General features: G+C 41.1%; 1 protein-coding gene across 1 annotated transcript; it reads right to left on the bottom strand.

The window, feature by feature from the left end:
* Window positions 1–1,786: 1,786 nt before the first annotated feature.
* On the bottom strand, window positions 1,787–12,694 carry LOC146763577 (uncharacterized). Its single transcript, XM_085567341.1, is given in 4 exon segments — window positions 1,787–6,533; window positions 6,628–6,654; window positions 7,989–8,093; window positions 12,669–12,694. Coding segments are annotated over 4 exon segments (1,962 nt in total). The 3' UTR covers window positions 1,787–4,729.
* Window positions 12,695–15,452: the final 2,758 nt, after the last annotated feature.

Here is a 15,452-nt window from a genome sequence, read left to right as displayed (position 1 = left end):
GTGAGAGCTTGCACTGAAGCAACTCGTGGGGTGAAAAATGAGGTTAGTATTACAGAAGTGCACCCCACTTCATATTTCTCATGTTTTTGATTGTTCTGTTTAACATGAAAGGAACAAACTTAATTCTAAATACAAACTATATTTATGATAAACTTAATGTTATGCTTTTGATTATCTAATTTTTCTTTTGCCATTGAAAAGCAATGGTAAAATGAACAGAAAAATCACAGGCATTACTAAAACTCATTAAAACTTAGCAAAAAAGTCTATAACATAATTAAAAACACACTTATGAAAAAACCCAAAGTCTACAATCTTCTGTGGGTGAAACACAAATCTTTGCACAATCCACTTTTGCTGTGCATCCTCTGATTTACTTGTGGAGAGATTAGTGTTCTCTTGAAATTGATAAGTTTAACATTCTTCACTGAAATCTATCTAGATTCTGCACCTGCTAAAACACAAACAAACTCAACACTCCCCACAGGGACTGGAGGGTCCTCTCTCAATTCTGTTTCTTAAAATTTGCATGAAGAAATGGAAATATCAACATCTTTGTTATAAACATGAAAAAACATCAAGAACAAAACAATGCATACAGTAAAGAAACTAACAACAAATAAAAATCAATTAGATAATACACAATTAATATTACATATAAAATCACAGTTACCAAGTGCTACACTATCAAATTGTCATCTCAGAGTCTGCAGCAGCTGATAAACCTTAAAACAACAGAGATTTGAATAAAACATGTCCGGATCATGTTTCTCCAAAACTCCCTTTGAGGCTCAGCTGCCCTACATGGTCAAATTGTCAAGCCAAAAGGACTCGAATACTTTTTGATGCAGAAAACACCTGGGTCAATCACACCATCCACGTAGAGCCAGAGCTTGGCCAGAGCTCAAACTCTAATTGGAGGATATGTTTTAACACAATATAAAACAAAAGTCCTAGAAATAACAGTTATAAGTAAAAAACCTTATTATTAAAACTTTATCAAACTATCAAATAATTGAACCTGTCTAAAATCTCTTTCAAGACAAAAATTCTCTAAATACAACAAACCCTTTCTTCAGAAATCTGAAAATTTGAAGTCTGAAATCTTGAACTAAAATTTGGACAATGAATTTTTAAAGGAAGATGAATTGCAGCTGCATAAAAGATTGGATAAAGAAAACACATGAGTAGTTAAAAAATCAAAAACACAGGATCCTGAAAAAACATCTTGTAATTAATCACCTAAAGAGACAATAAAACATATGAAAACTGACTGTAAATACTATAACAACACCTTAATACCTTAATAATAATTCTTAACACAAAAATCAGACAACTCACATTTTATGATTAACCTATTAACAAGAAATGTTTAAAATAGTTTAAGCAAATCCTTTTAAAGCACTCATATAACATTAGTAACAATCACTACTTATCATTACTTACAAAAACTTAACAATCACTATTTATCGTATTATCTATAAAACTTAAAAATCACTATTACTTATATTATTATCTATAAAAACCCAAAGACGGAGATTACAAACTCAATACTAAAATTCCATCAGATGACATTTTCTCAACTCTTTGTTTGCAGAGACATTTTTGGTAATTAAATCATTACTAACATTTCTATCTTTATACAGTGATTTTTATCCATATCATATTTGAAATAACATTGATTCACATAATGTTCATCCTTCTTGGTATCTTGGAAAACACTCGGTCCTGCTGTACTTTTTCATTACGTCTTCTGACTCTTGTAAGAAATTGGAAAGATGCTGTTGAAATTTTTGCTGTAGTGTTGCGATCCCGCCACCGGTGGCGCTGCTGCTCTCGGCGTTGTCGCTGCCATGGCAACCAGGACTGTGCCGCCATCTCCGCCGCCATTGCTGGGCGCTGCGGGGAGATGAGGGGCGGCGCCGCCTCGCTCCCGTCCTTGTTGTGTCACCTTGTGGATGGGAGAAGAGACACCCCCGCCACGGCCGCGCCCCGCCTGCTCCGGCTCCAGCGCGGCTGAGCCCCAGGAATGCCCCTCTCCCCCCTTGCACTGCTGCTCGGCAGCAAGGAGCCTTCCGTCTCTCGGCTGATGTCCGCTCCGCCCCGGGCTCGCCTCCGGCTCGGTGCTGGCCGGCCCCGCTCTGTCTGGCCCCGCGCCCGCTCCGTTCTACCTGATTCCCGTTCACAAAAAGTGAATTTGGGATCCCAGTCCCGTTGCCATAAAGCAATTTGGATCTCAATTTCCAGCACCTCAATGCTACTAGTGTCTATGGGAGGTACAGGCATTTCAGAAGCAGAGATGGGAATGGGAAAATTTGTGAGAACCGGAGGGTTTGGCTCACTGGAGAGAAGCGAGGGTTTACATTCCTTATTTTCTCCAGAGCTGTCCGTATCACTTCCACCGCCCTCTTTTCTGCCTGACACATTAACAATTCGTTATCAACCACTCTCCAAAGTTTACTCATTTTCTTGCCCGGTTTATCCTCATCTAACACTAATTCCCAGAACTTATCCCTATATCTTCTCCATTCTGAAAGTTTATGAACACTATGGCGGTTAATGAAAAAGCCGTAAGACTCAGCATGATGCAATAGCGAAGGGAGATCCTTATCTAAGTCAATCCCCCTAATCTGCCTTTTTCTAAGAGAAGCACTAAATAAATCATATGCTGCTTGCCCTTCCATGATTACGTCGGTACCGTTGCTGGCTCCTTCAGGCTTCGGCAGCACGTATCGGCTGAGCCCTCCTCTACGGTCACTCAGGGCGCGGAGAAGAGCGTTTCGCCTCTTCTCTTTATTTTCGCCGTCCTTCCAGCCACAGGACCCGAACCCCAACGCAGCACCTCTCTCGCCTTTGGCTCGGATGAAGTCCCTGTTTTCGGGCGCCAGTTGTTAGAGGGAATGCCGCGGGAGACAAGACTCATGATATCATGATCATCAAGCCTCAGTTTATTGTGACAGATTACACAGTTTATGTATGTTCGTTAATTAGCTCATACATATTGCAAAAGCCAAGCTCATGATTGGTTGCTATGTGACTTGTACTATTATCTTAAAACTATCTTTGTGAAAGATACATGCCTGTCCAGCTGGCCTTGCAGTTAGAACAGCTTAGCATTTCTTTGTTCTTCTCTATCTACTTCTACATGCCAAGCAGATATTGAAACTGCTTTCTGCACACCATCTACTCTTCAGGGCCATGCGAACTTTGCAGCAGTCACGTAGCCCTCCCTATTTGGATTAATTTTACAGTATCATGTCCCTTGTTGTTCAACCATTCCTCTGTCAGGCTCTCTTCATGGCTACGTTTGTGGTGGGATCATAAGTAAAGTTCACCAAATTCCACCAGGATTGGAAATATTTTTCAAAGTCAGTGGCACTGTCCCAAACTATTTTCTGAATTTCAGTACGAAATGTGCCTTCTTCACCTTCTCTTATAATTGAAGCAGCAACTGACTGCATCCATAATTGTGCCTGGATGCAGATAAGGGCTAAGGAAACATTGCTTTGTGTAGCACTGAGTGCCGCAATTATCAATTCATGGTCATTCACATTTACCTTTTCCCAAGTTGGTAATATGTTAGCAACCACTGATGCGTTCCCAAGGCCGATAAGGACGATTGCGGTGGTTGTTGTAATTGGGTCAAATCTTTAGTTGTAGCAGTCAATTTATTCAATAATACTTCTGAATTAATACTATTTAGAATTCCCAATCCTGTTCTCACAACACTCTTGGCATCCGTGTTTTAGAAGGGTTTCACTGTTGCAACAAGGTCGTCCAACCATGGAAAGAAGTTTGCAAGAAAGGTGAACAAGCTGGCTGAATTTCAGAGACATTGCTTTGCATTAGGAATTTAACTTGTCTAAGAGACCATGCCGGATTGAACAATATTTGTTGTTGGCCAGTTTTCCTGATTATATATGGTCCAACTTCAGAAATTTTCGGGGTAAGCATAACTGGTGGTTGAGTTTGAGTGGTGATGGTGGTATGAACTGTAGTAGTTTGGGTTATAGCATTTATTATAAATTTAAAAGAAAGTCCTTCAGTATCTTTGCCCCAAAGACAAACTACTTCTGCAGTTTGTGTTAGTGTAAAATTGTGTCAACAATCCTGTACGCTTTGGTGCGTACAAACCTTTTTGTGCTTAAAGAGATCTTTTCACTTTTTCTGCATGCTACCACAATTATTTCAGGCCACAACCACTCAGCTGATTTCTGGCTCTGGGGTTGTGGTAGGATGCAGGAAAGTATTACCAATTTTATCATGGATTAGGTGGTCTTCATGTCCCTCGGATTTCTTCTGTAAAAGTAAACACAACAGACTCCTGCCAGCGAGAAGCAGAAAAGGTTAGAATGATGGAATTATCCAGCATGTATTTATCCAATGGTCTTCCCCTAGAGTACCAGAGGCTTTCCATGCACATTCATTCCAAGGGGGTTTTAGCACAAGTGGTACCAGACCTGTAGTAAGGGATGTCCACCAGATGTCCACCAGGTTGGCCAGAGAAATGTGCTGGATTATCAGGATCATTTGGTGCACAGCGTAGGAGTCAGTGTAGATCGAGACAAGAGAGGTATTCTGTACCTTACGTTGGAAAACACTCCAAACAGCTATCAGCTCCCCAACCCAAGCACTGCTTTCTCCCTCAGTAATAATTAGTTCACCAGAGGAAATGTGGGGAGCTGCTGCCCTGTATGTCCACACCTTCCCTTCTCGTTTAGCAGAGGCATCAGTGAACCAAGAACTTGCTGATTGTTTGGGGGGAAAAAGGAGGGGCCATTTTGATTACAGAGGCAGGTGTGTCCTGGCTGCTATCCAAGCTCTCAGTTTCTTGTATTGCCAAATTTTTCACAACTCCGTCTGTTATTGAGAAAAAGTGACAGTAATGTTCAATCTGAGCATACCACTTTCTTACCGAGGCCCTCTGGGCCATCCCGTCAGGAGGGAGGGTCCCAGTAGTGACTGTCTTAATATCATTGAAAGGGCTTCTCAATACAATTGGTAGTTGTAGTGCAAGTCTTTCCACTTCAATGAGAGCCAGGCTGACCACAAACAATCCCTTCTCCAAGGTAGTATACCTTTTCTCAGCATCTCTGAAACCACGGGAATCACTGCTCGGATTTTGAGGAAAAGGCTGAGAAAGAGATAGCTCACTGCCTGGATTTTGAGAGAGAAACTGGGAGAATGTTAATTTTCGGTCACAGCCTGAGTTCTGAGAGGAAAGCTGTGATATGGTTAGTTTTTGTCCACTGCCCCTGTTTTGCAGGAGGGACGGTGAGAAAGTTGTTTCCTTACCCATGTTTGGGAGAGGAAGGAGAGGCTGAGGGAGAGTTGGTTTGCTGCCCATGTTCTGAGGAAGAGTGGGTGCACTAGGGTGTGTACTGGGTTGAACCGATGGATTTGATTTTCGATAGTGCCAATTAGTTATTATTTTCTGTAATTTATCAAGGGGCAGACCAACCATCACTTCTCTGGGGACCCCCTTCCGGACTCCGAGTGACCACCAATGCTGGCGGTTAGGATTCTGTTTTCCCTTTCCTGGATTTTTGCTGTAAGGAGTCTCAATAGACCGAATCCCTTTTGTTTTCTCTGATTTTTCTGGTTTCTCTTTCGGGGTTTTTACAGGTCCATATTTTCTACAATAATTGATCAAATCCTCTGCAACTTCACCCCATGTCCAAATTTTATGATTACTGCCAGGTGAACTGGTTTGTGAATTTACAGCTTGGAAAGGAGAATAGGGTGGAGTAAAACCAGGATCAGTAGATCCAGTGCGATCAGTGGGGTTACCAAGAAATCTGTCTAGTCTTTCTGCAGGGCTTAATGTCATGATAGTTTTCTGTAAGGCTATGGCAGTAGGTTTGAGTGTTTCTGGAAGCCCACGAATTAAAGGAGTCATTAGTTCAGGCTTCACAGGTAATTGCATTGGGGATTCAAAGCCAGGAATTAATTTCTTTTCGTGAATCATTTGCAGACAAGCGGCTTTGTGTACACTTTCTAGGATTTAGTAGAGGGTGCTAATTATAGCTATAGGATCTCCCCTTTCCAAGGGGTTTGTTCCCCCAGCCCAAAAAGCCGTGCGCTGTGTCAGGGACCATGAGTCATGTTTATCTCCTGTTGTTAAGAAGACACCATGTCCCCAGTACCCACTGGCTTCTTGTTCAGTTAGTTTAATTTGATCACCACCAGTGAGGGACACCCAGAAAACATATTCTGTTTCTGATTCGTATGGGAGGCGTCCATATTCTCTTTTAAGCTTAGCCAATTCAGTGGCAGTGTATGGTATGTGTTTGGTTGTGATGTGGGGGTCAAGATCATAATCACTGAGATAGTTATATTCTGTTTTAATTAAGGGTCTTAAGTGAGAGCAGCAATGTTCCTCACAATTATTTACTGCCTCAAGTTCTTTGTGAGGATAAATTTGGTTAATGTGAGGAGTTTCCTTTTCCTCAGGATTTATAGAGGAATCAGCATTAGGTGATTTGTTAATATGTTCCTCTTTTAAGGCAGCTCTCAATGCATAGTTCTCATTTCTCAATGAATGTTATTCATTCCTTTCTTCATGTAATTGTTTTTGTAAAATTTCAACCAAGTTTTGAAGGGAGTCTATTATTGTTTCTTGCTCACCTCTTCGCTGGAAGCGAGTTTCTACAGCTGCCGTAAGACAAGCTCCCAAAACTGAGCATAAGATGGATTTATTTCTGCCCAGTTTAAATTTTGTATCATGTTGTAAAGAACATATTCTCTCAACCACATTATCCAAATTAAACCAATTACTTTGTGCCCATCCTTCTCCTCCCGGAGAAGGTTTGGCATTGTATTTAGCTAGTAAAGCATAAAATTCAACTTTACCCTTATCGTTAAGGTTATCACTCATTTTGTGAAGGGACCAAAAACCACGTCAGGGAGGTACAAACTTAAGTTACACAAAGCACACAGCCTTTGCTGTGTCGCCCTTCACTTCCCTGGGTGGGTGAAGAGACAAAACCTGCCTGGGAGGCTCTGCTTAGTTTCTTCAAGTCGTCTCTTCCTTCCCAGACAGTCCAAACACACACATAAAACAACAGTGTCCTGCCTTTTGCACTAAGAGATCATTTGCAATTTCTGAAGACAGTGTGGGTGCTTTTTCACCTAGGCAATGTGCAGTCTGCAGGAAATTCGAATCTCACCCCTTGCTCTCCAGACCATGCTCAGTCTTTTGGACTGGCAGGTTAGGTGCGGCTGGCAAGAAACGTCCTTCCCCTGTTACAGACTACACAGAACCTGGACCCTTCTGTCTGGACAGAAATCCTATCCGTGACGCCAATTTTAATGTCACGATCCGCTTATAGCGGAGTGTCGTGATGGTTCGTTAGCCGATCCCAAAGTGCAAAAGACAAACAGCAGAGGACTTTCAGTTTAATCACAACAAATGCACCTTTATTAGGGATCAAAACAATAAATGCGATAGTGGGGTCAGAAAAGAAATAGAAAAGGATAGAGAGAGAGAGAGAGAGAGAAGGGGAGATGGGAATAGCTACCAACACAGGCGGAGTCCTCACTGGTCCGGACGATGGGGATCCGTCTTGTGTTGGGGAGAGTCTCCAAAGTCCTACCTAACCCAGGGGTCTAGTTATAGTCCACAGAGGGAAAAGGGGGGAACAGGCAGAACAATGAGAGTCTATTGAAATTGCTCTGGGGGGTACAGGTGTATCTACAGAAAATCACCCAGGCTGAACAAACACAATGAAGAATAAGTCCATTGAAGTTACTGGAGAAGAACAGGTCAGGTCATTCCCCCCCCCCCACTCTTTGGTGTAGAGGTCTCAGTCTCAGTCCTTGGGGAGAGGGTTCTTGATCTCCATCTGTCATGGTGGTAGCAAGGCAGATGAGGGGTCTTCAGTGAGAGACCACCAGAGTCACCCCAACAGTTCATTTGGCTAATAGGTGGAGAGTGAAGCAGGAATTGCAGCAGGCCGCTCCGTGCTGTGTCTGCGCTGGGTCTTCACCAAGTCCTTGCCAACTCCTTGCCAAGTTCTTGCCGGGCCTCGTTGGGAACAGCAACGTAAGGGTGCAGCGGCTGCACCTGCACTGTTGCCTTCTCCAAGCCGGAACTGCAGAGGGGAAGGGAGTTCCTGCTCGTGGCAATCGGCAGGCAAATGAGTGAGGGTCTTCAGACGGCCTCTTACAATGGGCCACTGGCCCCACTTGGCACATCTGTGGCACTTCTAGATGCAGGCAGGAACCAAAGCAGAAGTGGTGCAGCCACGGAAATCTCTGTGATGTCACTTCGATCCTATGAGCTCACACCGCTTTTTGTGATGTCACAATGACATCACTGTGATGTCACAGAGCTGCCTGCGATGTCGCATGGACATCCCTATGCTGTCATACTGACTTTTCTGTGATTTCACACAGTTGTCTGTGATGTCACACTGACCTATTGGTGACGTCACACAGCTCACTGTGATGTCACATGGACATCACTGGGATGTCACACAACCTCCTGTTATGTCACACAGACATCTCTGTGATGTCACACAGCTCTCAGTGATGTCACTTACACATTTCTGTGATGTCAGGATGAGATATCTGTGATGTCACGCAGCTCTCTGTGATGTCACACTGACATTTCTGGGATGTCACACTGACATAACTGTGATGTCACATAGACATATCTGTGATGTCACTATTACATCATGTTGATGTCACACAGCTCTCTGTGATGTCACACTGACATATCTGTGACTTCACACAGCTCTCTGTGATGTCACAATGATATCAATGTAATGTCACACAGACATATCTGTGATGACACAATGACATCACTGTGATGTCACACAGCTCTTTGTGATGTCACACAGACATCTCTGGAATGTCACAGGGACATATCTGCGATGTCACACAGCTGTCTGTGATGTAACACTGATATCGCTGTGACTTCACACAGCTCTCTGTGATGTCACATGGACATTTCTGTGACATCACACAACCTCCTGTGATGACAGAGGGAGACCTCTGTGATATCCTACATCTCTCTGTGATGTCACACAGATATATTTGTGATTTCACACAGCTCTCTGTGGTGTCACAATGACATCACTCTGATGTCACAGCTCTCTGTGATGTCACATGAACATCTCTGAGATGTTACACAGTTGTCTATGACATCACACTGACATCTCTGTGACGTCACACAGCTCTCTCTGATGTCACAATGGCATCTCTGTGATGTCACACAGACATCTCTGTGATGTAACTTTGACCCTATGAGGACACACAGATTTTTGTGATGTCACAGTGACATCTCTGTGATGTCACGCAGACATCTCTGTGATGTGACACTGATATCACTGTGATGTCACACAGCTCCCTGTCATGTCACACAGATATCTCTGGGATGTCACACAGCTCGCTGTGATGACACAATGTCATTACTTTGATGTCACACAGCTCTCTGTGATGCCACCCAGACATCACTGTGATGTCACACAGCTGTCTGTGATTTCACAGGGACATGTCTGTGATGTCGCACAGCTCTCTTTGGTGTTACACAGACATCTCTGGGATTTTACAATGACATCACTGTGATGTCACACAGCTGTCTGTGATGTCAGAGAAACATCTCTTTGATGTTACACTGACATCTCTGTGATGTCACACAGCTCTTTGTGATGTCACACTGACATCTCTGCAATGACACACAGCTCTCTGAGATGTCACATTGACATCACTGTGATGTCACATAGCTCTCTGTGATGGCTCAATGACATCACTGTGATGTCACACAGCTCTCTGTGATGTCACACTGATATCTCTCCCTGATGTCACACAGACATTTCTGCGATGTCACGTTGACATCTCTGTTATGTAACTTTGATCCTATGAGGTCACACAGCTTTTTGTGGTGTCAGATGGATATTTCTGTGATGTCACACTGACATCTCCATGATGTCACACAGCTCTCTGTGATGTCACACAGACATCACTGTGATGTCACACAGCTCTCTGTGATGTTACACTGACATCACTGTGATGTCACACAGCTTTTTGTGATGTCACACTGACATTTCTGTGATGTCACACAGCTTTCTGTGATGTCACATGGATATCCCTGTGACATCACACAGACATCTCTGTGATGTCACTTCGACCCTATGAGGTCACACAGCTTTTTGTGATGTCACACAGACATTGCTGTGATGTTACAGAGCTCTCTGTGATGTCACAAGGACATCTCTGGGCTGTCACAATGGCATCACTGTGATGTCACACTGCTGTCTGTGATGTTACACAGACAGCTCTCTGATGTCATGCTGACATCTCTGTGATGGCACACAGCTGTCTGTGATTTCACACTGACATCTCTGCAATTGCACAGAACTGTCCATTATGTCACATGGATATCTATGTGACATCACACAACCTCCTGTGATGTCGCACAGATGTGTGTGGGATGTCACAGAGCCCTCTCTGATGTCACACTGATATCTCTGTGATGTCACACGGACATCTCTGTGATCTCTCAGAGACATCTCTTTGATGTCACTTTCTCCCCATGAGGTCACACTGCTTTTTGTGGTGTCACATGGACATCTCTGTGATATCACACAGACATCTCTGTGATGTCACACAGACATTTCTTTGATGTCACAATGACATCACTGTGATGTCACACAGCTCTCTGGGATGTCACAGACACCTCTGGATTGTCTCAATGACATCACTGTGATGTCACACAGACATCTCTTTGAGGTCACACTGACATCTCTGTGATGTCACACAGACATCTCTGTGATGTCAATTTGACCCTATGAGGTCACACAGCTTTTGTTTTGGGAACTCAAAATGTCTCTCAGACATTTTTAGAGGTTCCAGGTCTTGGTCAGAAGCATTCTAGACCCGGGCAGACAGCTGGAAACAGCTGTGGTTTTTAGTTTGAGCCATGGAATGAGTTACCAACTTTGGAGGTGGAACAAGCAGTCACAAAGGGTTAGATAGTATAGTAAAAGTAGTTACAAAGTAGAGGGGAAACTTTTTTAGTATTGTACATGGGTGTTTTAGCACCTGTACAGGGGGGCTTTTACTTTGTACATGGGGGTCAGAAGTTCTAAGATGGAGGAAAGTGGGCTGATCCTGTTCTTCCTCCTTCTTCTTCCTTCCCTCCATGTTCTTGGTGATGTTGGCACTCACAGATTGGTTTAGAGTAGAAAAGCACTTGGTAATATAGGTAGTAGGTATTGGGGGAAAACTGTAAACATGTTATACGTAATATATCTTATAAAAGATAGCAGCAGCCCTGGGCGGGGAGAGAGAAGAAGAAGACACTGGACAGTCAGGGTGTCAGGAGTGTGTGTGTCTCTGCTGGGCTGCTGATCAAACAGCCGCAGCCCGTGAACCTAATCTGTTAGATAACTCGCAATAAACTGCCTTGAGACCGAACAACAAGAGGCTGCGGAGTTTTTCTTTGGAAGCACGGCTTGGAGGAGAGACTTTACCATGACATGAGACCCCAAACCAAACCCGGGGTTCTCACAGCTTACATGACTTTTAAAATCCAGGCCAGACAGAATTTGTTTTCTGACTTCATCCCACCACTCAGTTAATATGAATTTAACACTACTTTAGGCACATTGTAGCATCTGTTCATACTTCAAAACAAGTACAGACAAAAAAAAAAATAAACAATTCATTAATTCTGCTAATTCTATTCACTTTTCCGATACAAAGTCATTGTGTTATCATTTTTTCTCTTCTGTAATAAGATGACAGTTACCACTGACATTTTCAGTTAAATCGAGATGGAACACCTGAGCAAAGGCATCAATATCTTTATGCAATCAGATGTCAGAAAGACAAGAATCCATTTCTTTTATTAACTATAGTTCAAGGCAACTCACATCCTTTTCAGTCTGAAGAGAAAGAACAGTATTGAAAGATAGATGTCTTCCTTTACCTTTATTCTCATATATTACACACGAAAAACTGGAACAGTTGCTTTTCCAAGTAACAATCAGAAATCCAGCATTCAGGTACTAGTTAAAGCATTTATTGCATCATGCAAGTACTTTAAGCAATGGCACTTCAGCCATTTAAGCTGAAGAAAGGTTGTGTGCAAACCATTGTAAAGGAAAAGCACATTTTGGCTAGAGTTGTTAGAGGGAATGCCGCGGGAGACAAGACTCATGATATCATGATCATCAAGTCTCAGTTTATTGTAACAGATTACACAGTTTATATATGTTCGTTAATTAGCTCATACATATTGCAAAAGCCAAGCTCATGATTGGTTGCTATGTGACTTGTACTATTATCTTAAAACTATCTTTATGATCGATACATGCCTGTCCAGCTGGCCTTGCAGTTAGAACAGCTTAGTACCCCTTTGTTCTTCTCTATCTACTTCTACATACCAAGCAGTTTCAATATCCTGCTTTCTGCACACCATCTACTCTTCAGGGCCATGCAAACTTTGCAGCAGTCACGTAGCCCTCCCTATTTGGATTAATTTTACAGTATCATGTCCCTTGTCGTTCAACCATTCCTCTGTCAGGCTCTCTTCTTAGAGTAGTTTTTGATAATTAAAAAAAATAATCTATAAAATATGTTAATATACTAGGAGTAGCATCTTCAGAAAACACTTTTTAAAGCAGATTTAAATCCATCTCCCAACAAAAGGAAAAACTTACTAGTTGATTAAATACTCTGTCACCATCATCACCCAACAGACTACACTCTTCAGTTGTCCTTGGATTAAATCTTGGTCTCTCAGGTTCCGGCTTACTATAATTTCCTCGAGCAGAACACCACTCAGTAAGATAAAGGGTATCCATTTTACAGTCATTCTAATTAGCCATTAATTTCAGTTTTTAAAAAATAGTTATATCTAATCACAAAGTTAAAACTATTTGATCTCTTATTTAACCTAGAACATTATTACCAGTCCAATATAAATTCCATGATTAAGGGCACCTAAAGTGCACCACTGCAAAAATCTGCTATAAGAACAAGGTAAGGAGGTTGCTTAACCCCACTAAGCCTGCAACTTGCTGCATTCAAACGAGATTAATAAATAACTTCTACACAATTCTCAATCCAGATCTTTCTCCAGAAGCGAAATGCCAAAGAGCAGTGATATAACTCTTGCATGTAACAAATAATTTTTGTGTACCAGTGAAAGAAACAGTAGAAGCCATCAGTGTCCCAAATGAGCTTTTCTACCACAGGGATCAGAGCTGAGCACCATGATAAATGCGTAGTTTGGACTGCAAGCTACAGCTTTGGGGTTGGCCTTTTAAAAATAATTTTTAATACTCACGAGAATAATTACTTTCTGCTGTCAGGAAAACTACTCAAATATTGAGATCAATATACTCAAATATTTAATCAATTGAAAAGAACCTCCTATTTTTGGGTCAAGTTGTTAGTACTCCTTGACCTAAATATTTTAAATGCATCCATGTCTGAAGAATGCACTTAAAAATGTTAATAGCATATTGTATGCATATTGTATCTTATGTTTCTGTAGTGTTCATGTAGGCAAAGCCCATGCATGTATGTAATTCTACTTCGTAACAATTAGGAAAAATAAAACATTTATCAACAGAAAAAACCAAGAATATAATTACTGAAAGTAGAAACACTTTTTTCAATCACAATTTACATCAATAATGTAAATGCAGAGTTTTAAAGATACATGCCGTCATCTAATTTAACAATTTAACTTTAGAATTTTAACAGAGAATCATTTTACTTGTTGTCCAATCAAAGAGACCCGTTGTCAAGCCATAACAATTAACAAGTCCACCAACCTTGCTGCTTCTTTTTTGTATTTTACCATCTCTTTGTTTGTATACCCAGTACTTCATAAAGTGTCCTCCAAAAACATCTCTTTAACTTCAAAAGGTCTTCCTTGGACTAGAAGTAGAAATAATTAAGGAAAAAGTAGATATTCCCAAGCTTTGCTTTAAGAACATCAGTTCTTAAAAATAGTTTTTGTAGATAGGGAAGTGAATTAAACATGATTAGGGCCTGATTTAATGAATGACTATATTCCTTGGAACGTCTTGTAAGAGTATCTTCACTTGAGTTTATCTTCTTTAAGCAAATGGGCCACAAAAAAAATCAAAAAGGAAATGCCAGGTGCATACCTTCTTTTTCATTAACCTCTTCAATTCTATTGAGTGTTAATAGCAAGAGCTATAAGATTGACATTCATTTGCTGCAATTTTATCAAATGAGCAGAAGAAAATAGTCACTTTTGTTTAGGTGCACAGAAAAGAATTTACTGTGTGAGCCACCTGAATTACTCAATACAAGAGCAATTAACAGAGTTTTAGCACAAGATCCCATGAACAGACTGCCATGTCTGTATTCAACTACCTCCTTTCATGAGAAATGTATGAGGAGATGGACTTCTCTCAATGTCCTCAATTAGTGCAGCCAATTTTGGCTTTCTTTACTGACTACTTCCCATGCTCTTTGTCTCCTAAGCACTTACGCTCTTTTAACATTTCTCTTTTAACATCACTATTTTCTAGACCTTATTTATGGATATTAAATTATGTTTCTACACAGGAAAAATTTGTATCTATTTTTGGTTCCTTAGCACAACTTAGCACTTACCACAACTAAGTTCAGGTCACCTAGGACTTACCTTTCCTTCAGAAAGAGCAAGCTACAGTTCACATATTTTTAGAAGCTTCTAACACAAATCACAAACTCTGTGCTCAACAGAAACCCATAACTAAAAAATGTTGGTTTCTGTGGTCAGGATTGTGTTGTCTATACTGCTGGAGAATCAAACCTTTTTTCATGATATTAATAGACAAAGTATGTAAACCCTCTATTTTTAGTTCTTAAATTAGCAAAACTGGAAAAAGCATCTTTTCACTTGTGAAGTCCAGTATGCGGTAACAGCATAAGCCCTGTGGTAAACTGAAGAAAGAGACTATAGCCAGAACTTCCAAAATAAATCTATTGATCTAAAAGGATGAAAAGCTGCAAAAAAAAAATAAACTGGAAAGCCACACAAAAATTACAATGAGGTTTTTTCTCCTCCAAATAAGCATTGCCAAATATTAAACAAGCCACAAGCCTTATTTTCCTAGGCAACAATTTAAAACTGAAAACCAGAAATGAACACTTTTATGTGTAAATAAGAAGAAATAACTCTTTCTCATTAACATCCACTAAAATCAACCAATGACTTGTGTAGAAAATTCTAAAAGTGAAGAATCATATGATTGAAACATAAACCCCAATTTGCCTAGGACTGCATTTCTGAAATGAACAGAGTTATCTGAGTTTTATCCTCTAACTATTAGCAATCTCTGAAGCCAGAACTAGAATATACTGGAATATACTAATAGGTATCACACTCCTGTAAATCCTAGGGTCTGTATCGCTATGCAGACCAGCATTTCAAGGACCTTTTCCTCCTTGAATTGAACATGGAGGGGGCCTGGGCATCC

This window comes from Lonchura striata, chromosome Z (genome assembly GCF_050655825.1).
Source record: "Lonchura striata isolate lonStrDom1 chromosome Z, ASM5065582v1, whole genome shotgun sequence".
NCBI lineage: Eukaryota > Metazoa > Chordata > Aves > Passeriformes > Estrildidae > Lonchura > Lonchura striata.
The sequence above is the reverse complement of the archived record's forward strand: the minus strand, read 5'-3'. Positions and strand labels throughout refer to the sequence as shown.